The sequence below is a fragment of the Vicugna pacos genome, chromosome 3 (assembly GCF_048564905.1).
Source record: "Vicugna pacos chromosome 3, VicPac4, whole genome shotgun sequence".
In the NCBI taxonomy this organism is placed as follows: Eukaryota; Metazoa; Chordata; class Mammalia; order Artiodactyla; family Camelidae; genus Vicugna; species Vicugna pacos.
Window position 1 is genome coordinate 77,048,712 of NC_132989.1, and position 26,414 is coordinate 77,075,125.

Sequence of the window (26,414 nt, forward strand, 5' to 3'; positions counted from 1 at the left end):
CATGTTTCTATTACCATTCTTTATATACTGATTCCATTTTTTACTTATGAAGTAAGATTTCTTGGTATGGGGAAAGCAAATAAAAAAGGTTTTGATTCACAGTTGCCCATTTTTTTCTAGAAAATTTCCACATAGTCACTCTTCTAATAAAAGTAGATGAGAGGACTTCCCCCCTTTTTCTTGCTAACATTATTATTTAGATACTTGATTTCATGGCATGGAATTACGGGTGATTTGCTATAGTGATGGGTAAGTCATGATTACTTAATGTTCTCTGGGATGACTCTTTATGTATCTAAATGGAAGTACATTGTATTTTATTTAATTTCAGAATGACATTCTGCCCCTTTCAAACTCAGTGCCTGAAGATGTGGGAAAAGCTGACCAATTAAAAGATGAAGGTGAATATTTCATGGAAAAATTACTTATTTAGTAAAACTTACTGTAACTCTGGAGAAAGTGACTCTGTCAACTGGTAAGATTCTGGTTTACACTGCCAAGACTGGATTGTCATAAGTCCACGTGGCATTTGTGAAACAGAAATGAATGTGATAAGGAAGAAGCCTGGAAATATAGAAATGGCTTGGGGACAGTATAGGTATGGCTTGCTTCAAGAGGAGCAGATCTGTTGTGAGTAAAACTAATGAAACGGGTAACTGAAAAGGTGATTGTGTTTGCTGTGTGTACTCTAGGATCCTAGATTCTTTATGTTTAATTAAAGACATGAAAATGATTTTCAGTATTATTTTAACTTTCGTGTATTTAGTGTTTTTGAGTTTTTTGAAATTTGTTAATGTATGTGTATGGCCCTTGACTTAAGTGTTTATTAGCCAGCACGTTTGATGACTATGTTATTAAATTTTCTAACAGTGGTTATTGAAGCCTACTTGGTTTTAATAAATGAGACCATTGAGGATCTGTATTCAGGTTTTCCATCGTGTCAGTTATGTTAAGCTATAGAGGCAAGCCAGGTCAGGCCTACGAGATTTGTACTAAGAAACTGTAGGCAGAGTCCTGATCGTTAGCAGTGAATGAGAACCGACAAATACCCTGTCCTATAGGCAGAGAGTTACTAGGGAATATGCGATACTCAGAAGCTATACAAAAATGGTTCACAACCATTTTCTAGCCTTTTCTTTAGTGCATACCTTGAAGAAAGCAGTTGAGTTAAAAAAAATCATTTGTTGTCCAAAACGGTAGATATCGAAAGAGTATACTTTTCCTATTCCTTGAGGCTGGTCCTCTCTATTAGGCCTATAAATGTTCACTGTATCACTACTTTTAATGGCTGTGTAGTGTTCCACAGTACTGAGACCATGATTTTCTTACCCAGACAAATAATGTTGTAATTCTAAGTAACATTGTCTTAATGTCTTTGTCATTATTTATTTTCACTCTGGGGTGATTATCTTCTTTGGGTTACATTAGAAGGTGCTGTGTTTCCAACAGACAGACTGGCTTCAATTTTCAATTGTTTATTTCCTCTAAGAAATGATACCACTACAATGACTTAAATTTTACAATTATGACTTTCATAAATTACATGCAAAGTAAAGTAACAACCAGATCCTCATTGTCATTTGAGTTATAGTATTCCCTGAAAAATTTGGATTTAAACTATCCAGAGACAAATGCATTTTTCATATAGTAGTTCGTAGTGGAAACAATTGAATTGATTTTTCTTCCTTCCACTCAGATTTCTGCAGTGGTGAAATCCTCAGTGATGCGTCAGATGCTCCACTACCATTTCACTTTTGCAGCTGTCTTGCTTTAGCTCTGATCCTAAACGGCAAATTGAAATTTTCTTTTTGCCTTTCATGTTTACTCCCACTGCATGGCAGAACACTGGGAGACTGCATTCCCTGTAGAGTTTGTTTTGATGAAATGAACGTCAGTAAATCTAGGATTGGAAGGTGCAGAATGAGACTCCTTTACTGTGGCAGCATGAGTAGACTGAATTCCTTACTGCTTTTGCCTTTAACCAAAAGCTCGAATTCTTTGTTTTCACCAAGACATGTCACATGTAAGACATGCTACACATAAAGTTAAAGTAGTTGACATTTAAACAGGTGTGCTGTTCATGTGAAAACGGATGGCCGGGTAGACTCTCAAGCACAGGATTATTCCAGGCTGCGTGTTATACTTACCTGTGTCAATTAAGGCTTCCAGCCAGCTAGTACTTTCTGGTACACACAATATTTTTGTGTGCTTTGCTTCTGAAGTGCTGCAATAAGATCAGACAAAACCAAGAAGGATTCATTGCTGTCATTCCCTGACATGTCACAGAAATGCAGGCATGTCTCATAGGGTTATCTTGCTAATTAAAGGAGACAGGTGAGTACTGTGTATAACTGTAAAGTGCTCTGCACTGCTTAGTTATATTTATCTTCACAAATATCTGTGTCCGGAGCTTTTGTATATTGAATATTTTGTCACTTGAAGCTTTTTATCATTAATATGTATCAATATGCATATGTATATATACATACTATATATATTATAGTATCTATACATTTGATGTGGTTTACAGGAAAATACATACAACAGATTTTACTCCTCCTCGTCCTCCTGAGATGCCATCCCAAGATAAAAAGACTCAACAGCAACAAGAGAATAACCCCCAAAATTTAAATTTTTTACAAGGAAGAAGCAAATCTATTTAAGTACCGAGGCTAATGTAATTTCTTGCTCAAGTCATAAAAATTATGTAATCCTTTTAGCTTCCTTAGAGGCGTTATATCTGTTTCTTTTTGGAGGTGGGGATCTAAATTATTGTTTTAACTTTTAAAAAACGGCTTCATTGAGCTGTAATTGACATACCATGTGATTTACTCCTTTGACATGTACGAATTAATTGCTTTCTAGTATATTCACAGAGTTATGTAGCCATCACCACAAGTACAGAACATTTTTTATCATTCCTGAAAGAAATCGGGTAGAAATTGCTTTTTATTTTCATTTAGCAAGCACTCTTTATACTCACTTCTGCATCCTAATTTGCAGTAACTTTCGTATAATGTTAAATGCTTTCACCTACCTGTCTTTCCTTTAACCTTCCTATTCCTGTTCTCTGCAAATTTACACTCTTCTTCTCTCATTAAGTAGCTAATGATCTATTAAAAAAACAAGGCTAATAGGAGAGCTTCTGGTTTAGAGAAAGCTGGAAGGAATGATAGAGGCTTTTGTGATATAAATCCTTCCTCCTAATTCCAGTGTTTTAAAAATTTCAATTTTGACCATTGGTTCTTAGAAGCAAGCATGACACTTTTTTCTGTTTAATGGAATAGAAATGATAACTACAGGAAATCACTTATCTTGCTGACCAGTTGTTAACGTAGCTGAATATTGCCAGATGTATCTGCAGATGCCCTTCCTGAAGATCAGTACCCTGTGGGCTAGCTGTGGTTATCTGAAATTCTTTCTAGAAATTAATCTCCAATAATCCCCCTTTAAAAAGAATCTGTCTCCAGAAGGGATAGCACATAAATATATTATCTGCTGGTAACATATTAACATGATTAGCTTTACTGGCTTAACCACACAGCATGTCCTGAGGGCTTGGTTGTCAGCAGGTATACATTTTGACAGGGAGGACCAGGTCCAGACTGAGATGGTGATTGAGGGGGGTGTTCCATTTGGAACAGGATGGGGCAGCTCTAAAAGGAAAGAGAGATGCAGATAAGGAAGGTAAGAAGAGATTAGATTTTGCTATGAGATCATCATCATTGTTGCATTTACTCACTTATTGAAGTCTGGTTTTATAAGATACATAAACATTAATTTTTAAAGACTGCACTGTTAAAATAATTCAAGCACACTGAAGGCTAAGGAGTATCAACTCTATAGTACATATAAAATTTATCTCCAGTGTGGGGAGGGGAGGGTATAACTCAGTGGTAGAGTGAGTGCTTAGCATGCACGAGGTCCTGGGTTCAATCCCCAGTACCTCTGTTAAGGAAAAGAAAATTTAAATTAAATAAATAAATAAACCTAATTACCTATCCCCCCCGCCAAAAAAACAAAGAATTTATTTCCAGTGTGACTGAAAACTCATGTTGCTGACCTTCATGTTATTGTGGTTTCTGTGATTAAAATTTATCTTTCAGACCTTGTATTTTTTCTGTATATTATACCTACTGTGCCTATTGATTACTTCTTTTTTAGGCAATAACCACATGAAAGAAGAAAATTATGCTGCTGCAGTGGATTGTTACACACAGGCAATAGAACTGGATCCAAATAATGCAGTTTATTATTGTAACAGGTAAACTGGCACTATTGTGACAGAGTTATAGTTCTTAAACATTTGCACTAATAGCTCTGAAGGAGAACTGTAAAATTTGTTTTTTTATTTAGGAAATTTTGAAAGTTTGGAAAAGTAGAAAGAAGGAAAAAAATAAACCCATAAACTTACCAGTTAGAGGAAGCCACTGTTACTAATAACCTTTTTGGCATATTTTATTTGATGTAACTGTAATTTCAGATTAATCTTTATTCACTAGGCATATCATAAACATGTCCTTATTTTACTGAAATCCGTCTTAAACATTATTTAAATGGTGTAAATTAGTCTAGTATCACCTCTTAATCTTTTTTGTCTTTCTAGCACCTATCATTACAGCTGGAAAGCAGTACTATTTTTAAATAAATGGATAGATGTATCTTAATTTGCTTAACCCTTGACCTACTGGTGGACATTGAGGTTGCCTTTTTTTTTCTTTCTAATATTATAAAGCTGCAATGAACTTCTTTGTTTCTAAAATGATTTTCTGGACTCAAGTTTTTCTAGACTTTGGATCTATCCTTGGAAATGCACTTAATTGGTCTCACAGTATAAATAATTTAAAAAATTGGTTGATGCTAATTTCAAAATTGTTCCAACTGCTTTGAAAATATTTTGAAAACTAGTTTCCTCCCAAGCATATATGAGTATATTTGTTTTTACCACATCTTATCAGTGCCAAGTACTTGAGTTATTATTTATTATTGTTAATTTAATATTAGTCTTATTTTGATAGTAATTTTTCTGATTTACATTTAATTACTATGAGGTTGGGCATTTTTCAAATATTGGCCATTTGTGGTTTTTTTCTTTAGATTATCTGTTTGTACCTATCCCAGCCCTCAGCCTATTTGACCTCAGACTCATTTCTTTTCTTCCCTGTTGTGCCCCAGGGTCTGACTCCTATAGGCTGCATTTCCCAGGCTCCTTTGTCACCTGGGATTTTTCTCTGTATTCAGCCAAAGGAGGTGCTGGCAGGAGATTATAGGGCAGAAGGAAGGGAGAAGTTGGGTATTTCTTCCCCTCTTTTTACATCCGAGTATTAATTCAGCAGGGACTGCTTCTCCTCATCTCCAGCTCCCACCCCAGACACCTGCTGTGGTCCCAGCTTTTGCCAGGCAATGTGGGGTTTTGGGCTCTGCACTCTGTCCCGTCTTAGGGATGGTAATGGCTTCCTGCTCTTGCTAATCTCTGGACTGCTACACAGCCCCCTGTTTGGCATCTCAGCTCTTCTATCAGCTATGTAATGAAGTCCCTGTGCTAAATTATTCTCTTTTTAAATATTAAAGTTCCAATTGAACTTTCTGCGGTGATTGACATGTTCTATATCTATATTGTCTGATACAGTAGCCGCTAACCACAGTGGCTGTTGTGCACTTGAAATGTGGCTCGTGGAATGGGGAAACTAAATTTTTAATGTTTAATTAATTTAAGGTCAATTTACATAGATTAATTTAAATTTGAATAGCCACATGTGGCTTGTGGCCACTGCATTGGACAGCAGAGCTCTATGTTAAAGATGGGATCTCTGTTCTCATCACAGAGCTTATTGTTTGACTTTTAATGTTTTCTTATGTAAAAGTTCTCAGTACATGTGTAGACAAATTTGTTTTCCTTTTCTTTTGAATTTTATTACAGGATTTTTAGGCTGAAATCTCTCCCCATTTATAGACTTGGCAAATAACTTCTGTTTTCTTATTTTTCCTTTACATTTAAATTTTATCATCTTGTCTATTTTGGTCACTGGTGTGACTATTTTAATCAATCTGATGCTTTTTTATGACAGATTTATAAAGATTGTATTTTATTATATAGTAAGTTCTTAGATTTGAAAGAGATCTTTAAGTTAATTTGGTCCAATCTTTCATTTAGTTTTTTAAGGTATGTTCATATGCTTCTCCCCACCTTTTCTTTTGTGGTTATATCTGTTAGAAAAGTCCTCCTTATGTTGACATTGAATTTGTTTCCCTGTAGCTTCTGTAGCTTCTCTCAGTTGACTTTATTTTTATTCTTAAGAGCAATTACAGAGTAAGTATGATTCTTCTTTTTCATGACGAAACCTTACAGTTTGAAGTGTGCTACTTTGCTCATTTGAGTTCTTTTCTCTGCATTAAGTATTCACAGCTTCTCCAATTATACTTTACATAGTTCAGCTTTAAATCTTGCGCTTGTGCTCTACACTTGTTCCAGTTCACCTGTATCCATTATTGTGTAGCTCCCACAAGTTAGCATGGCGTATCTGGCCTTGGTCCGAGTAGAGCAGTCTTGTGGTGTGCTCATTTAACCTACCTCTAGATAACATCTACCTCTAGATTAGTGTTTTTTTTTTTTTATTGAAGTATAGTCAGTTTACAGTGTTGTGTCAATTATAGCTTAGTGTTTTGTAGCATTATTTATTAAATTTATATTTTGCTTTCAGTTTATTAAAGCCTGCCCTTCTTTTTCACACACTCTGTCCATCCTGTCGCTCAGTCATATATTCATTTGAAGGTTCTTGCCCAACACCTGCTGTGTGGCAGTGTTGTCACAGGAGGTAAAGTGGGTTGTCTGGACTCAAATGCAGGATCTTATATTTTATCCCTATAGAACTGTATCTTGTTACTGTCTTTTATTCATTTGTCCCTTAGTTGTTTGGAATAATTTGTAAAGTAATATATTTGCTTTTGCTCCTAGTTTCATGTCCTCCACAAACTTGAGAAGAGTACCATATGTTACATTGTGTCAGTGTTATGAAGTCGACAAAGGGAGCAGTCATGGGGAAATGGTGAAGAGCAGGGGTTCTGACCCAGGCTCTTTGGATTCTAATTTCTGACTCTTTCACTTAGATCTGTGTGACCTTGAGCAAATTATCCTAACATATCTTAGTTTCCCCCATTAGTAAAATGTGGATAATAGTACTTATCTCATAGGATTGTTGTAGAAATCAAATAGTTAATACATACTAAGTGCTAGGAAAGTGTCTAGTAAAGAGTGTACACAACAATAGCTATTATTATTGTTATTATTATTATTTATGCAATCTGGGTTTTTATTGCCTTAATCAGCATATGAAAAGAGATCCAAATTTATTGGGGTCCAAATATGTTGTCAGTTGTTTTTCTCTGAGTTACCAGTCTGGTGGTAACACTATTAAAATAGAAAGGAAATGATGTTAGCCTGATAGGACTTGTTCTAGATTAATCTACTGTCATTTTTCTTCTTTTCTTGATCTTGTAACATTTTTTAATGAAAATTTTCAAAGTAGAAGGCAGTTCACAGTGAATATGCATATACCCACACCAGGACTGTACCATTAACATTTTAGCATGTTTGCTGTATCACGTTTATTCATCTCTCTGTGCCTTTCTATTCATTATTCCATCTTATTTTTGATGCGTTTCAAGCTAAATTGCACGCATCAGTACACTTTCCTCCTAAATATTTTAGTACTCATATCATTAACTAGAGTTCAGTATTTTATAATTTTTCTTTTGAGGTAAAACTTACCTGCAGTAAAAAGCACAAATCTTAACTGTATGTATGTTCACTGAGTTTTGACAAACGTGTACACCTATATAACTCAAAACCCCTATCAAGACAGTGAAAATCACAACCAGCCTAGGAATTTCCACCTGCCCCTTCACAGTCAGCTGCCTAACGCACTCACCAGAGAAAAGCATTGTTTTGTTTTGTTTTGTTTTTCCACTGTAAATTAGATGTTAGAATTTCATACATTAGGAATCATACTATATGTACCTTTGTGTGTGAGTTTTTTTGGCTTAGCATAATTGTTTTGAAATTCAACCATGTTGTTGCATGTTTTTTTTTTTTAAACTGCTTAGTCATAGTTTGAATGTATCACAGTCTGCTTAGCCATTTTCCTCTTCATGGGCACCAGGGCTACCTTTAGTTGTTGTTATTTTTGTATCTTGTACACAGTTTATAGTTGTTATTTTTGGAAGAGTTGGATCCATAAGGAATTTAGTTGGCCATATTGAAAACCTACATTTTCTTTTATCACAAATAAATCTCTTTATTAGTCTCAGCTCAGAAAAATAGAAAGTACAGATAATTTGTGGAGAATTAATTCCCCAAGCTGTGCTTTTATGTTTGAATTTTATTCTCTATAATCATATGAATATGCATGCTTTAATTTAGCATATGAAATCTTGAAATAAATACATTTAATAGTATAATAAAATGTTATTAGCAGATAATGACTGCTACCAGAAAATTGAATATTTACAGAGCTCAGTAAGCCATATACTTCTAACTATGAATATGATAAATCTGAGCCTAAATAAATCATTTACTTTTAATGAGATTAAAGTTTGGTAATAGTCTTATGTCCACTAGTCCTGTATTAGAAGAGGTTTTTGGCAATACCCATGCTTGCTTTTCGTTTATTGTTAAATTGAAATGAATAATTATGCTCCTTTTTTTTCATTTAAATAGTATTAAATAGTATCTTTTTCCCTGAGGAGTTCAGTAATAGAGCATGCAATTTAATATTACATAATTAGAAAACTTTGTTTGTGTATTTAATACAAATACTGAATAAAGCTTTAGGATATGTTTTAGAGTCTAGTGGCTGTATCTCAATAGTCTATAGTCTTGCCAGCTACCCCTTGCCGTTTTTCTTAGCCAGCTGACTGCCAAAGGTTTGGAAGCTCAGAATGGCAGATCTCAATCTTTCTTTTGATATTCATTTGCACAGTTTTATTACTAAACAAAATATTGGTCACATATTAAACTTGCTAGGATGAACCAAAGTTTATTTTTCGTAGAAGTGACTTTTTTTATATGTTATAGAGTGGTCACTTGGTACATTTTTTAAGCATGTCTTTCTTTTCTAGCATTTATTTCTATTTTGACCTTTTAGGATCCTAATGATGCTTTAGGCTCAGCGTAGAGCCTAAAACCTGAGTTCTTCCTTGAAAACCTGGGTTCTTCCTTGAAAATCTCTTATTTAGTTTTGCTTCTCTTCTGTGCTCCTAGTACTTACCACCACATATAACATTTGTATGTTTATTGTATTTGTTCTGCCTTATTTTATAATTATATGCATACTTGTTTTATTTCTTCTGTGGAGGGCAGAGATTGGATATTGTATCTATTCATATTCCCTATGGTACCTAGCACTGTGCCTCACAGGAGTTCAGTCAGTTTTTGCTGGATGTCTGGAAGACTATAGAAGAAATAAAAGAAATTTCCACTGATGTTGAAGTTATCAGACACTCTAACACTTTAATACAACAAATGATTGAATATAGGTCTAAAACATTTCCAAGTCTTTTATAATATGAAATGACATTTCATATTGAACTAGCTAGTTCTGTGACTTCTGTCCGTAAACAGTACAGATCTCCCTCAACCTGTGATGAGGTTACATCCTGATAAACCTGAAAATGTCATAAGCTGAAAATGCATTTAATACACCCAACCTACTGAACAGCATAGCTTAGCCTAGCCTACCTCAAATGTGCTCAGAACACTTGCATTAGCCTCACAGTTGGGCAAAATCATCTAACACGAAGACTATTTTATAATAAAGTATTGAATATCTCATGTAACTCATTGAATATTGTACTGAAAGTGAAAAACAGATTGGTTGTGTGGGTACAGAATGGTTGTAAGTGTACAGGTTGTTCACTCTCAAGATCGCATGGTTGACTGGGAGCTATAGCTCGCTGCCACTGCCCAGCATCATGAGGGAGTATCATACCATATATCACTAGCCCAGGAAAAGATCAAAATTCATAATTTGAAATACAGTTTCTACTGCATAAATATTCTTTCACACCATCATAAATTAAAAAAAAATTGTAAGTCAAACCATTGTAAGTCAGGGACCACCTGTATTTGAAATGAAATCCTTACAGGTATCTCTTTTGTGCAGCCTCATTGCTGAGTACATTACCTTACCCAGAGTCTTCTGATGTTTTGGGGATGGACAGATGGTTGAATGTCTGAGGCAATAAGTGGAATTAAAAATATCAGGAAAGAGAGAGAATGTGATGGAGGGAATTTGTCGGAAGGTCTCTCATGTGATGTGGGGCATTTGCGCTGAAGGTGGATTTGATGGACAGGTGGAGCTGGAATAAACAGAGGAGAGGGGAAGGCATTTAAGTTGGAGAGCATAGTTTGCAAGGCAGAATTAGGAAGCAGAAAGGCATTGTACCAAGGAATGCTAGTGACAGTGTGAGCTCTGAGAAGGATGGGAACAGAGATCACATTGTTTTCATTTTGTTTTCCTCCACCTCCGTAAGCAGCATGTAGTCATTAGGTTCACTGGGATTTGAACCTGGTTTGTTGAACTTGGAGTTGAATCTCAGTTCAGCCACTAACTAGCTATGCGACCTTGGGAAGCCACTCAACCTTTTTAAGCCTCAATTTCTTCACTGGTAAAATAGAGAGAATACTAACCACTTCACAAGGTAGTTGTGAGCAATAATGAGATATATATAAAATCCCTAGCATAGTTCTAGCTTTTCAATATTTGCTTCTTTCAAAAAACGATGTAATTCCTAGTTGTAGGAATAGATTTTTGTTATAATTTATGCGTAGTATACAATATGGGAAATGTTAGGTACCTGTAATTTTTTCTGCCTTATTTTTCATAAAAATGGAGCACAAGTTATATTCATGCTCTTGCTCTAACAAAGTAAAGAAAGCGAGGGTGTCTGCAAACATGATGACTCTGACTGTTTTGTTCTGCTGGAATTTCATTAGTTCTGCCCTGATAACCAGACAGCAAGGGCAGAGAGAGCAGACCACATTGTTATTCAGTTCAGACATTGGCGTGTTTGGCTTCATCTCACAGTAAATTCAAATACAGCCTGACTTCGCTTCCCTTTCCTAGACACAGATCCAGACGCCTCTCCTCTTTCTTTTGTGAGCCACACAAATCTCCTTTCATCCCAGCTTGCCGTTTGAGATCTTTTAAAGCTAACGCCAGCACAATTGAAACATAGTTGTACTCTTTCCTTCTGCCCACTCTTCTTTCTGATCTGAATTTCCCTGCTTTATTCCTTGTCTTATCAGTATCTGAAGCTAAAGATCAGGGAGTCTTCCTCTATGATTCCCTTTTCCATATATCTCCCAGATAGCTCATTTGTTCTCTCCTTCATTCTTATCGCTACTCCTTAGTCCAGGTTCTTAATTTTTGCTAACCTAGTACCATAGTAACTTCAGTTGGCTTCCCGTTTCTACTTGCACTCATTCCAGTCTTCTGTCAGAAGGATTTTTCTAAAATGTGAAATTAATCATTAACTCTTGCTTTCTGTTCACTAGTTCCGAATACCTACAGGACCAAATTTAACCTCCTCTGAATGATACATAAGATCTTTTATAATCTAGGTGCTCTCTTTCTTTTTAACTTTATTATCCTCACTTTTCTTCCTACCCGATTCCTCTTCTCTCTGCTCTCTATGCACATGTAATGTGAAATTTACTGACTTCCTGCAAATGCCATGTTGGGACATCGCTTCATGCTTTTATGTGCTCCTTCCTCTGCCTAGAATATTTTCCTCCCTTATCTAATTGGTCAATTGCTAGTCATCTTGCAAGATTCTGTTAGGTGTTGCTCCTTTTAGGAAGACTTTCTTAATTTCTTCTCTCCCCAGCCTCCTGACTATGCTCCCTTCCCTGCCATGCCCCATGGAGAGGTGCTGCCCCCGTAGGGTAGCTCCTAGCCACATGTGGCTGTTTAAATGTAAATTAATTACAATTAATAAAATAAAAATTCAGTTCCCAAGTTGCACTAGCATATTTCAAGTACTCTTTAGTCACATGTGGCTAGGGGCTGCTGTGAAGAACTTGTCTATCACAGAAAGTTCTATTAGACAGCTCTGCATAGGATTAACCATCCCCTTCTCTGGGTTGCCTCTTCCTTTGGTATTTCCATTGTTGCACTTATAATATTTTTTATTTATTTATGTATATGCTTCCCTATCAGACAGTGAATGTTAGAGGGCAAAGATGTATCCTCTTCATTTCTATATATTTGGTTTTGAGTTGGGTTTAGTTTATTATAGGTATTCAACAAAATTTTAAGTTGAATTGATTCAGTGAATTTTAGAAAGGAGAATAGCCCCTACTTGAGGACTTCTAGTAGTGAAACAGCCACATGGCAGCATGTTGCATATGTATATATTCACAAATAATGTATATTTAGTATATGTACTTTTTGTATGACATATATATTTAGAGAAACAAATTATTTGTGTATGTATATATACATGTTTGTACACACACAGACAATTTTCTTGCTGACCCTAAATACTTTAGTTATATTTCCTAAGAATAAGGATATACTTTGCATAACTATCTTACCATTCACATGTAAGAAAATTACCATTAATATGAAATTTCTCCAGTTGTTCTTCAAATAAGCAATCTAACCTTACACGTAAAGAAACTAGAAAAAGAAGAACAAACAAAACAAAAAGTTAGTAGAAGGAAGGAAGTAATAAAGATATAAACAGAAATTAATGAAATAAAGACTAAAAAAAATAGAAAAAATCAATGAAACTAAGAGCTGGTTCTTTGCAAAACAGTATGGAGGTTACTCAAAAAGATTAAAAATAAAACTACCATACAGTCCAGTAATTTAAGTTCTGAGTCTTTATCCAAAGAAAACAAAAATAGTTATTTGAAGAGATATATGCAGCCCAGTGTTCACTGTAGCATTATTTACAATGGCCAAGATATGGAAGCAACCTAGGTGTCCATCAATAGATGAATGGATAAAAATGATGTGGTATTTTTATATAATGGAATATTACTCAGCCATAAAACCCCTGAAATCTTGCCATTTGTGACATGTATGGATCTAGAGGGTATCATGCTTCATGAAATAAGACAGAAAGACAGATATTGTATGATCTCACTTATATGTGGAATCTAAAAAACAAAACAAATAAACCCAATGAGAACAGATTCATAGATACAGAGAACAAATGCATATTTGCCAGAAGGGAGTGGCATGGTGGGTTGGATGAAATAGATGAAGGGGATTAAGTGGTGCAAACTTCTAATTATAAAATAAATAAGCCAGAGGACATAATATACAGGATAAAGAATATGGTTAATAATATCGTAATAGCGTTATATGGGGACAGTTAAATACTAGAATTGTTGTGGTGAGTTTCATAACAAATGTAAATAATGAATCACTATATAACTTACCTGAGACTAACATAAGATTGTACATCAACTGTATTTCAATTAATAAAAGGAAAAAATTATCTTTACTGTCAGATCATGTGAATAATCCTGTTCCCCAATAATCTTTTACTCACTGTTTTATCAACCATTAATGATCTGTCCCTGAATCATTAATACACTGATGGTTACAAAATGGTAATTTTCTAATTTTATCATTTTCTTAATATTTATTTCCTCTGTATTTCTGTACAGAATATTTTCTTTCCTTTTCTCCCTTTTCTGCTTTCCTCTTCCTGTGTCCTCCCAAACTTTTTGAGTATTTATTGTATGGAGTCATGAATTTTAAAAACTTCACTATCCAGTGTGTTATCACCATAATTATTATTTTATGCCCTTAAATCATATGATATTTTGCTAGTGGGAGCCCCTTTAAAGCTGGTGTGTGTCCTTTTATATACCTTTATTTGTTTTTGCACACTTTATTGCTTTCTGGGACAATAAACTATTCCAGATTTGCCTTGCGCTGTCTCTGCCCTAGACCTGGGCTCAGCTATTTCTGCAAGGAGCTCCTGTTTCTTTTAGTGGAGAATAGTTTCTAGGAACCAAGATCTGGTTGCAAGACAAGAACATTGCTACTGAAGTGTTACTGCTTCTAGGTTCTTTCAGAGGACAGAGCTAGGAAATACATTTTTTGAAAAGTCATCAGGAGGAGGAGGAGGAGGAGCCCTCAATTTGTGTCCAGTGTCACAGAGATCTTCCTTACCTTCTGCCCTTTTATGTTTGTATCTCTCTTCTGCCAGAGGAGAGCCCTGCTTTCCAACAGCACCAGTGTGTGTACTCATTAGCTCTGTCCGTCAATTGGTATTACAACACCAGTGTTACACCACGAGCAAGCCTACTAAATAAACTTCAGAATTCCTTTGCAATTTATTTTTTTGTCCTTGGAACGCATCTCACCAAGGATATATACTCAGAATACAATACTTGAAAGTTATGTAAATTCTTTCTTTTTTGATACACAGTTAGCTTCATTTGTTTCCGTTTTATTCTGTTTTAAGGTTTACCTTTTCATCTTTTTGAAGTGTCATTCCCATTTCAGTCCCATCTGCCCCTGTCCAACCATCCTGTAGAGGATGAGAGTGAGGCTTTTAATGACTTCTGAGTCATGTAAATCTTTTTCATAAAATTAAACTAGAAAGGATGATAATAAGTAATGACTCTCACTATCCTTAGTAATGTTCTTTGCCTTACATTTGATATTAATATTTCTACACCAGCTTTTTATTGCTTGGTTTTCAGTTTGCCTGATTGTCTTTTTCTATCCATTTAACTTCAGCTTGTGTGTGATTATGTTTTAGGTGATATCTTATGTATACAATTTGAGAATCTGACATTTATCTAAGCAACTTTATGACTACTTATATATTTGAATTACTTTTTGTCTTATATTTTGTTTTCTTCTCTCTCTCCTCTCTCTTTCTTTCTTTTGTATTGATTGTTATTTTTACTTCATTTTTTTCTTTCTAATTATTTGGAAGTGGTACATTCTATATCTCTACTTTTCATTGTCATTTTAATGCACAGTCTTGTCATCCTGTTAGTTTTGTGTCAAGTATTCAGTCAAATAAACCCATACCTCTTTTTTGCATGAACTTCCAAAACAGGTTTGTTCAATCCTATACTTTCATATTTACATTTTTTAACTCAAGCAAATAAGACCATGTGTTTATTTTTCCCCCACATTTTATAGTCTTAATCAGAGAAGTAAGGGTCTCAGTCATGCTGTCTAAAGAAAGGTTGACAGAAACCTGGACTCACCACAACCTTTTCTTTACAGTCTGGCAGCCCTCAGCTGCACCCCTATCCCCCCACCCCAGGAATCTAAGCACGATTGAGGCCAGGAATATTATTTTGATTACTGCTCTATCCATTATATCTAGAAAAGTGCCTGTGCATTAGCTAGCCCTTAATAGATGTATCAGTTGAATGAATAAAGTGAAATACTTAGTCTGGACAAGAAGGAGTGAGGTAAATGGTGGATGCAGGGTCGGAGACATTATGGGAACTTTTAGTCTGAAGGACTTGCATGTTGAACAGTAAGTCTGCTTGTTGAGTGAAGCCCTGAGGGTTGAGGTGAGCATTACTACAGAGAAACAGAGAGCTATCTACTATCTGGGTTGCGTGGAGGGGAGTAAGTGGCTTCATTATATTGTCAAGTCCCAGTTTTTCTAGGAGAGTTTTGCTAGAGATAACTTGGAAGGAATTAAATAGTCCTTAGTTGCTCTGAGAGATTCTATGCTAAGTAGATGGAATACGTTGCCATACTTTCAGGCAAACTGAAAAACAATCAATACAAAAGAAAGAAAGAGAGAGGAGAGAGAGAAGAAAACAAAATATAAGACAAAAAGTAATTCAAATATATAAGTAGTCATAAAGTTGCCTAGATAAATGTCAGATTCTCAAATTGTATACATAAGATATCACCTAAAACATAATCACACACAAGCTGAAGTTAAATGGATAGAAAAAGACAATCAGGCAAACTGAAAACCAAGCAATAAAAAGCTGGTGTAGAAATATTAATATCAAATGTAAGGCCAGATTTGGGCACCCAGGTAAATTTCATTTTTCATCTTAGATTTGGAGATTATCTTAACCCTGCTAGTAAACTGATCACATAACAGTACAGCACTGTGAGTAGCCATTCACAGCAGTCACTTAATTTTTGTTCCTCCTTCGTAATCCCAAACATCCTGGTGTTTTCCATTTTCTGTCTGGGAGAATTAGGAAGCAGTATGTAGGTAGATCAGCTGTAGGATTCTCATATTTATCTTGTCTATAGCAAAGCAAACTGTGAAAAGCAGCCTGCATATTTTCTCTGAATTGTGTTTCTGAGTTGTCTTTTTATTTGATTATAGAATTATCTTGATTTGATTTAGATATTTACTGGGAGTGATATACAAATTGGGACAAGGAAAATGTAGTTTTATTACCACCTGAAAAAATCTAAATTAGTGCCTTGAATGCTGCTTGTATTAAAAATCTCTTCTTTTTCTCTTAGGGCTGCTGCTCAGAGTAAATTAGGTCACTACACAGATGCAATAAAGGATTGTGAAAAAGCAATAGCAATTGATTCCAAGTACAGCAAGGCCTATGGGAGAATGGGGTAAGTTCTGGGAGAATGTTCAAAATAATATATCAAATAGTATCAGATATGCTGTTCTTAATGGCTTGGTTGTGAATTTCCTGCTTAATATTGTACCCTCTAAACTAATAAGAAGATAAACATGACATAGAGAGAGGAAATAACTGCAATTTCTGTAACTTGAGAGAGAAGATTAGTTGTGTGATGAATGGTTGGTTGCTGGAGAAAGTCATACAACCATACTGAGTAGATCCACTTCATATTCAAGGCCACAAATCTCAAATGAACTCTCAATATTTTGGCAGATAATCCTACTACACTTCCTTCTAAATTCACCTTACCACTCTCTGAGTTGACCATTTCATACCTACTCTTCTCTTCACATTTCCCCCATACATTCCATGGTGACTCTCAACCTTTTAAAGTTGAAAAAATAAATGCGTTTAGAAGAAAAGTAACTCTTCTTACTTGTAAGTCCACCAATCTATCTGCATTTGTATCTGTACAGATTGCCTTTTTTCCTGTTAAAATGGAAGGGTAAGACCACTTCCCTTCCCACTCACTCATGCTTTAGGGCTCATCCCTTTGTACCTTCTCCAGGACGTTACACTTGTAATCATCTCCTTTGTCTTTACAGCATTAGTTTTTTCTGTCTCTAACAATGATAATGACTGCATGTAAAAAGATCATCAGAAATCATCGGTTAGAACCATCCTTTTACTCAGCTACATAATTTCCCAGTTCCTGTTTCTCTGCAAAGGCCCTGATAGTTGTTTGAACTTGCTGTCTCACCTTCACCATCTCTTATTCTCTCTTCAGCTCACTCTCATAGGACATTTGTCTGTATCACTCTGTTGAGAGCGCGATTCAAGGTCTCCAGTTGTCTGTATTTTCCCAGGGTCAGTATTCAGTTCTATATCCTTACCCTACTCTATCTCTTAGTATTTGGCATGATTAACTACTTTTTGAAATACTTCATTCTCTAGGCATCTGTGACACCACACTTCCTGGTTTTCCTTCTACTTCACTGGATGTTCTTTCCCAGTCTCCCTTACTGGCTCTTCCTCCTCTCCCACCTCTAAATAATAGTGTGCTCCAGGGCTTCTTCCTCTGCTGCTACAGTTTTTCTGTCCATATTCTACTTTTGATTCCAATGTGTCCCATGCTTTTAAATTCCATCTTTAGTCAATATGCATTATTCATGAATTTCTTTTTGTGAATTCACCTACTTGCTAAAGCTTTTTTTTTTTTTTTAATGTAACCCCAAATCTGTACTCACTGTGCTTTTGTTGTCATCCACAGAGTGGTGAAAAACTTGAGTCACCTGACGTGCAGGATCTCAGCTGAGGTCAGATAAAGCAGTGCTCTGCCTTTTGGTTTCAGCTCTCATGCTGTAAAATGAGTGTCTTTCTCACAGTCAGTGTAGTGCTATATTGCATTTTTGTGCTTTTTGTTGTTGATTTCCCATTTTACAATTGCCCCCGTACATAGGTTGAAGTATTATCTTAGTGTTCCTAAGGGCAAGAAGGCTGTGATGTGCCTCACCGAGAAAATAACATGTATTAGATGTTTTGTTCAGGCATTCTTAGTGCAGTTGGCTGTAAGTTCAATGCTAATGAATTAGTGATATGTATTAAATAAGGCTGCTTTAAACAGAAACACATGTAAAACAAGGTTGCATATTGATTGGTTGATGAAAATCTTGTGACCAGAGGCTCACAGGAACATAACCTTATACTTCTTCTAGGAGCAGTTGTTCAGTGTTTGCTAATTCAGTGTTTGCGGTGACTTTGTAGAACATAATTACTGTGGATAGTAAAAATAAACTGTATATGTTGGTGAATCTCTGAAGTTATACGTCTGAACTCCATACTCATATATTCAACTACTTTTCATCTCCACTTGGATGTTTCATAGATATTTTAAACTTAACATATCCCATACAGAACTCTTGTTACCTTCTTAAATCTCTCTCATCTGATTAAATGTACTATCATTCCACCTACCCAGTGTTCAGGTCAGAACCTAGGAGTCATCCTTCATTCTTACTACACCGACACATCTAATCTATCAGCACATCCTGCCAATTCTAGTTTCCAGATACTCCTTGAATTCAAGAATTGATTGCTATCTTGTTTATAACCCTAGTCCAAATTACTGTCTCTTACTTAGGCTATTGCAATAGCTGCTTAACTGGTCTCCCTGCCTTCACTCCACTCTCCCCACCCTTGTTGGTCCTTTGCAGAGAAGTGAGAGGGAGCTTTATAAAGCATAAATCAGATCATGTCATTCTGTTGCAACCAGAATGAAATCCAGACTCCAAACCATGGTCCTTTATTGCCCTGACGTCATCTCTTCCCACACTTAGTTTTCTGTGCTCCCTCTTCCTCGCCCTTGTCCTGTTCCTTAAGCATCCCAAGCTTGCATTGTTTTCAGGGCCTTGGTGTTGATTGCTGCTTCTGTTTAGAATGCTTTTCCCCTAACTTTCATGACTGCTTTCTTTTCATTGCTCACATCCCTTGAATGTGGCTGCCTTTGAGCAGCTCCCCTATTTATCCTCTTTAATATTAATCTTTTTTATTTGCATGTTTATTGCTTTGTCTTTCCAGGTAGAATGAAATTTTCTTAACCTCAGGAACTTTACCTTTTTCATTGTGGAATCTAAAATAGTGCCTGCCACACAGCAGGATTCCAATAAATATGTACTGACTGTTGAGTAATTGAGGATTCTGATGAAGTATCTTTCATGGTTGACTGGTAGGAAACTAATTAGGCTCTGAGTTTTTTTTTTCCTATGGCTAGGCGTTGTATTTTATCTAGATCAGAAATCTGTTAGGTAAGTCAGCCAAAAAAAAAAAAATAAGAGTAATGCTTAAAAATAAACTAAGAATTTAAAAAGAATTTAAAAAACCCTCAATACTATCTTTCCATGTGTACCATTATTGTTTCATTCTCAAGTAATTTTCCAATAAATAAATTCTAACTAGGTAGAGGAAAACATCAAATTTGGTAACTCACTCTTTGACCTGTTCTTGGGGTAATAATGTGTTATTCGAGTTGTAAAGGCTGCTAATTTTATCTATTTCACAACTAATGTGTCTTACCCAGTAGTGACCAGCTAACACCCCCACGGCCTACTTTGTGTATTTATTTAAATTATTTTTTTAATTGAAGCGTAGTTGATTTACAGTGTTGTGTTAGTTCCTGGTATACAGTATAGTGATTCAGTTATATGTTATTATTGGATTATTATAAGTTATTATTGGATATTGAATATAGTACCCTGTGTTATAAGTTATTACTGGATATTGAATATAGTTCCCTGTGTTATACAGTAGGACCTTGCTTTTTATCTATTTTATATATAGTAGTTTGTATCTACTAATCCCAAACTCCTAATTTATCCCTTCCCACATTCCCTTTCCCCTTTGGTAACCGTAAGTTTATTTTCTTTGTCAGTGAGTCTGTTTCTGCTATGTAAATAAGTTCATTTGTATCATTTTGTAGATTACACATATAACTGATATATATGGTATTTGTCTTTCTCTGTCTGATTTACTTCACTTAGTGTGATAATCTCTAGGTCTATCCGTGTTGCTGCAAATGGTATTATTTCATTCTTTTTTATGGCTGATTAGTATCCCATTGTACATATACCACATCTTCTTTGTCCATTCAGCTGTTGATGGACATTTAGGTTGCTTCCGTGTCTTGGCTATTATAAATAATGCTGCTTTGAACACTGGGGTGCATGTGTCTTTTTGAATTAGAGTTCCCTCTGGGTATATGCCCAGGAGTGGGATTGCTGGATCATATGGTAAGTCTATTTTTGGTTTTTTGAGGAATCTCCATACTGTTTTCCGTAGTGGCTACATCAAATTACATTCCCACCAACAGTGTAGGAGGGTTCCCTTTTCTCCACACTCCCTCTATCATTTATCATTTGTGGACTTTTTAATGATGGTCATTCTTACTGATGTGAAGTGATACTTCATTGTACTTTTGATTTGCATTTCTCTGATAATTAGCGATATTGAGCATCTTTTCATGTACCTGATGGTCATCTATATGTCTTCTTTGGAGAAATGTCTCTAAGTTTTCTGCCAAATTTTTTTGATTGAATTGTTTTTTTGTTATTAAATTGTATGAGCTGTTTGTATATTCTGGAAATTAAGCTCTTGTTGGTCGCATATTTTGCAAATATTTTGTCCCAGTTCATAGATTATCTTTTGGTATTGTTTATGGTTTCCTTTGCTGTGCAAAAGCATCTTCTTTGTATGTTTGGTAGAATTCCACAGTGAAGCCATCCAGTCATGGACTTTTGTTTGCAGGGAGTTTTTTTGTTTTTTGTTTTTTGTTGTATTACAGATTCTGTTTCACTTCTAGTGATTGGCCTGTTCAAATTATCTATTTCTTCTTGTTTCAGTTTCATTGGACTTGTTTCTATTTTTTGATTTTTAAGGTAAATTGATATGTATTGTGGCTCAGTGTCTCTGCTAGCAAGGAAGAAAGTGAGATATTATGAAGTACAAATCTAGCTCAGAGTTCTTAAAACGGTTTTAGCATCACAGTGTTAAATGGCCATAGAATTGTTAGTCAGCTCACATCTTTATGGAGCTTAATCATTCATAAAGCAAATTGTTTCACATATTAGGCTTAAAAATGGAAAGATAATGTAAGGTTCATTTCTAATCATTTAGTCTTGATTCATGTAGGAGAGCCAAGGTTATCACCAAGCAGAATTGAGAGAGTGCAGATTTACAGAATCTTGGAATTAGAAGGAAGTGATACTCCTGTGAACTATGGTACAATTGACCCTTGAACAATGTGGGGTTTAGGGGTGCTGACCCTCTGCACTCGAAAATCCACGTGTAACTTACAGTAAACCTTTTGTATCCACAGGTCGTCCGTATCTGCAGTTCCTCTCTATCTGCAGATTTAACCAACCTCAGATTGTATAGTACTGTAGTATTTACTAATGAAGAAAATGCACATATAAGTGGACCTACACTCTTCAAACCCATGTTGTTTAAGGATGAACCGTACATTGAATAAATTAAGTGTAATCTGGATTCAAATTGAATACAAATTAGGTGTTTGATTACATTTATGATGTCCTGATATTATTTAATTATATATCCTACACTCTTACACTGTATTCTTTTCAGGCTGGCCCTCACTGCCATGAATAAGTTTGAGGAAGCAGTTACAAGTTATCAGAAGGCGTTAGATCTTGATCCTGAAAACGACTCCTATAAGTCAAATCTGAAAATAGCAGAACAGAAGTTAAGAGAGGTATCCAGTCCAGTAAGTTACTAATGCCAAATGAGTGACTTTGTCATTCACAATTTACTGTAATCAACTTGTAGTGGTCAGACCATATTCTGAAGAGAAAAAAAATCTCACTTTTAATTGTCATAGGTTTGGATTACTGTTTTATACTGAATAACTTCTTCAGCAGAATAGGTAACATTTATTATGTTCTAAAGGTAATGTTACAAATATGCTAGTCAAAGTAAGAAAAATAATTCTAGTCAGAGTTAATTGCATGAATAGAATAAGGCAGGGAAGTGAGATAAAGAGTCTATATTTCAAATCCCTCCTTTATTAATTTTAATGAGATGAAAATTCAGAATGCTGCAAAAATTTCAGCTTTTTTACCATGTCTGAAGTTCTCAAGAAAAATAGTAATAGTTCTTTCTATGGAGAGGTCAGCTTTTTCACAGTATTTTATAGAATATTTATAAATATATATATATATTAGTTTAAATTAAAAAAATTGTAGTGGTTAGTATAATTCTCAGATATAATTGTTTTACAGACAGGAACTGGACTGAGCTTTGACATGGCTAGTTTAATAAATAATCCAGCCTTCATTAGTATGGTGAGTATATTTCCTTTTCTGCTTTGCTGGCTCTATTTTCCATTAGAGCTGTATAGTTCTAAACTTTTTAGAAACAAACAAGAGCGCTTTTGTGATGGTGGTGGCAGGAGAGAGGTAATATAGTGCTGTGGCTGTTGTCTTTAACCTGCCCATGTACTGCTTTGTGGAAAAGCCAGGGGTGGACTTCAGGAAGGCCATGGAGTCCATGAAATTGTACATGAAAATTTGTGTCCACGTGAATATGTGCATTTTTCTAGGGAGAGAACCATGTTTTTCATCAGATAGACAGAAGGGTCTGGAAATCTACAGAAGTTTAAAAACCACCCTCTTACATGAAAGTGACCCTAGGAAAGTGTCTGATAATCGAGGTCTGAGGATTCTGGCTATTGTGGTTTCCTAAGCTCTCCTCTCAGCATTATTTACTGCCTTTCTATTTTGAGTTTATTTGAACTTTTAGTATAATTCTCACATCTATGTATTCCATCCTTCAAACCAGCAAAATTACCTATGGATCTTTTTGAAAATCCACATGCTCTGGTCCTATAAGTAGAAACTGATTTAGTGGGTCAGGGATGTTACCTGGGCATATAAAGCTCCTACAGTGACTGCATACTGGCTGAGAAGCATTCTGCAAATGCTCTGCCCTTCAGGGCAGTACTACTTCTTACTCATTTTTGTTTCCCTCAAAAAAATGGATCTGTATTCACTAAATCTTCAGTTGAATTGAAATGGACTGATGGCCCATTCCCAGTGAGATAGGAGTGCTTTTGAACAATTGGTAATTTTGTAGCAATTGGTAATTTAAAATTGGTAGTTGAACTCTTTGTAGACAGAAGTCAATTTTTGAATCACTGACTCTAAATGAGGTATTGGCAAAGTCACCAGTTGCTTTTATTACCAAAGAAATAGTTATTTGACTGACTTGCAGATAATTCAGGAACTCCTTGAGTCTCATTTAGGATTCACCAAATTTAGGTTGGTCTTCCTACCTAAATGCCAGGAAATACATGTCTCTTTGCAGGTGTTGTGACGTTTTTAAATACTGTTACCCATTTCCAGGCCTCAGGCTATCCTACTGTAGCAGGATATAAAAATGGGTTTCTCTTAGTTTCAGATTTGGCTTAGCCCTCAAGGTGCTGCTGTGTACACAGATAAGTACCATGTAGGAGCTGCAAAAAGTGGGGATGAAAAACATATTGTGTGACTATTAAAAGGGTCAGGTTGACAGAAATTAGAAGAGGATTTTTGGAGAGAGTTCTTGGAGTTACAGAGCCCTGTTCCATGTGAGAGGGAAGTAAAGGGGCTGCCCTCCTCTCAAGCCCACTGACAGTGGGCCCTTCATGCCCACTCAAAGAGCTTTCTATATGACCTTCAATTTGGACGACAATAGACTGGTGTCTGACCTGCCAGCTAAAGAGGCCAGTGGCAGAATTAGCTATGTGGTTTAGGAAGTAACTGTACTGATGACAATGGAGTGGAAGTGTGTTTCCTGTGGACCAAGGTAAACACATACGCTTGTAAGATAGTTTGAGTCTAAGTCTGCACAAGATGGCCTCCTGGAAGGTGTCAGGAGCCCAACACGTTGTCTCCAAAGGAGAAATGCTAAGAACCTGGGACTCAACCAAGAGGCATAGCATCCATCCAGAGTAAATTACCCTTCTCAGAGGAGAAGTGGGAAATGCCCGGAGGGGCTGGGTGGAAGTGTTTGAAGAACAACAGAAGGTGCTCCACAAGAGAACCAGAGTCGTTTTAAACAACTTGCACACCTGAAGAGCACCAGTGCAAACCACTAAGATAATACCAGTCATCAAATAACATTCCTGTTCCCTTTATTCTCCTCCCTCCGCTTCACCCTGACCCTGGAGGCCAGAAAGCTGAGGGAGGAGGAGTGGAAGCACTGTGGGGAAAGAACCAACTATCCCCTCATTTCTGGTGCAGCTGGCTCATCTGTCACAGGCCCGTGCCAGGGAGAGGAAAACTTCTACCTGGAAATGCAGTTCTGTGTACTTGGTACTGCAGTGAGCAAGGAGTTAAGTACTGAACTGGAGGTCATTTTCTAACTTAAAGTGACTGCAGGACTGCTTACTTAAAGAGACAAAAAAGCAGTAAGATCTGCTCTACATTTCTTCTAGGTCCTGGGTTCTAGGAGAAGAGGTAGAGCTACTGCAGAACAGATTAAAGGGATTGTGAAGCAGATCGCTTTATGTTTATAGCTCATAAATCCTGCTTTTTCTGTGTAATGCCCATAGACCATATTTTGACTTAGAAGCACCGATCCTAACCAAGACCCAAGGGAAGTTACTGAATTATTTTTAAGTCAGTCAAGCGGTTCTCTTTATGGTAACAAAAGCAAGTGGTGTTTTTTTCCCAACACCTCATTTAGGGTCAGTGAATCAAAATTAACCAATGTTTTACAAAGATTCAGACTAAATTTAAAGTTTACATGAATATTGTTAACAGTACCAATCTGGGGCCAAAAAATTGTTATGCGTTTAAAATAAAAAGTTTTAAAAGTGTATGTGTGTATAAAAACAATTCCCCTCCCACTGTGAGCACGGGAAGGAGTGAAACTACTAAGTCCTATGGAGCAAGGTCACGTCTCTTACTTTTTTAAAGAATTATTTATTTATTTGTTGGTGGCAGAGGCAATGAGGTTTATTTATTTATTTATTTGGTGGCAGTACTGGGGATTGAGCCCAGGACCTTGTGCATGCTAAGTATGCATTCTACCACTGAGCTATACCCTCCCCTCTTCTCTTACTCTTTTGAAGTGGCCCTTCTCAAATGTAGGAGGTTCTTTATGCTTTACCAGCTTGTAAAGAAGTTTGTAAAGCTTCTGTTTTCACTTTTGGCTTTTACTGGTCTGATCAGTAGTTAGTAGTAAGTAAACTGCTGTCAATATCCTTAGTCCATAGTGTTACTTGTAATCTCTTTTTCCTTGAAACGTATTTTCAATACCATTTTTTCTAGTAACTCCTCTTTTTTACATTCCCATTCACTTTGTGTAGCACACTATAACTCAGCAAAATGTTAGGAAATACATGGTTTAGCTTTCATTCCAATGCTTTTAAAAAAACTGTTACTATGAACTGCCTTTAATGATAGATGCCGTTTTTCAATTCCAGGCAGCAAGTTTAATGCAGAATCCTCAAGTTCAACAGCTGTAAGTATATAGAAAGAGCATATTATATTTCCCGCTTCCACTTGTCGGCCTCCTAATTTGAGCATATCAGCTCCAAAATGATAAAACTGGCCCGAATGCTGGTCAGTGGGAACTTAAAGTCATACCCATTTGGTCCAACCTACACAATGTGTGTTTATTTACCTGCTTTTCTTTGGCCAGTATCCTACTTGCCAAGCGTATATGCCAATTCCAGTGATACATCTCTTGCCCACTGTAGAATGTCAGGAATGATGACAAACGCTATTGGGGGACCTGCTGCTGGAGTTGGGGGCCTAACTGACCTGTCTAGCCTCATCCAAGCGTAAGTATTATTTAGAATAGAAACAGTAAAAAAGTATTTCTTGTTTTATAGTTTGTGTCTAAGGTGAGGGTACCAAGGCTTTCTTTTAAATTTTCATCTTTTACTGTTAGTATCAGTGACCTCATTAATTATTAAATCTAAAAGTAGTTCATAAATTGAAATTTTCTGATTGAAGGGCAGGAATCCAGAAGATCTGGGTCCAAGAAACATTTTTTTCAGCAGGTTTGAATAGCTATTCAAGGATGTATCTGGAAGTCAAATATCTACTTAAAGTATGTGTGAATTTAGGTACACAAACATATATATACTTTAAGAATTTATTTATTAAATTAGGTTTATTTATTTAATAGAGGTACTTGGGGATTGAACCCAGGACCTTGTGCGTGCTGAGCATGCGCTCTACCACTGAGCTGTACCCTCTCCCCAAGAATTTATTTTTTTAATTTTATTTTTTGAGGGGTGGTAATTAGG

General features: G+C 36.0%; 1 protein-coding gene across 5 annotated transcripts in view; it reads left to right on the forward strand.

Moving 5' to 3' along the window:
• SGTB (small glutamine rich tetratricopeptide repeat co-chaperone beta) overlaps window positions 1-26,414 on the forward strand; it is a 42,793-nt gene that overhangs the window by 12,294 nt on the left and 4,085 nt on the right. For 4 of the 5 annotated variants that reach the window (XM_031675547.2, XM_031675551.2, XM_072958591.1 and 1 more), the window contains exons 4-10: window positions 332-401; window positions 4,165-4,264; window positions 16,491-16,595; window positions 21,743-21,881; window positions 22,396-22,458; window positions 25,584-25,621; window positions 25,860-25,943. In XM_031675547.2, the coding sequence (XP_031531407.1) occupies window positions 332-401; window positions 4,165-4,264; window positions 16,491-16,595; window positions 21,743-21,881; window positions 22,396-22,458; window positions 25,584-25,621; window positions 25,860-25,943 (599 nt within the window). The remainder of the gene's footprint in view (window positions 1-331; window positions 402-4,164; window positions 4,265-16,490; window positions 16,596-21,742; window positions 21,882-22,395; window positions 22,459-25,583; window positions 25,622-25,859; window positions 25,944-26,414) is intronic. The other variant, XM_072958590.1, reaches the window with a different exon arrangement.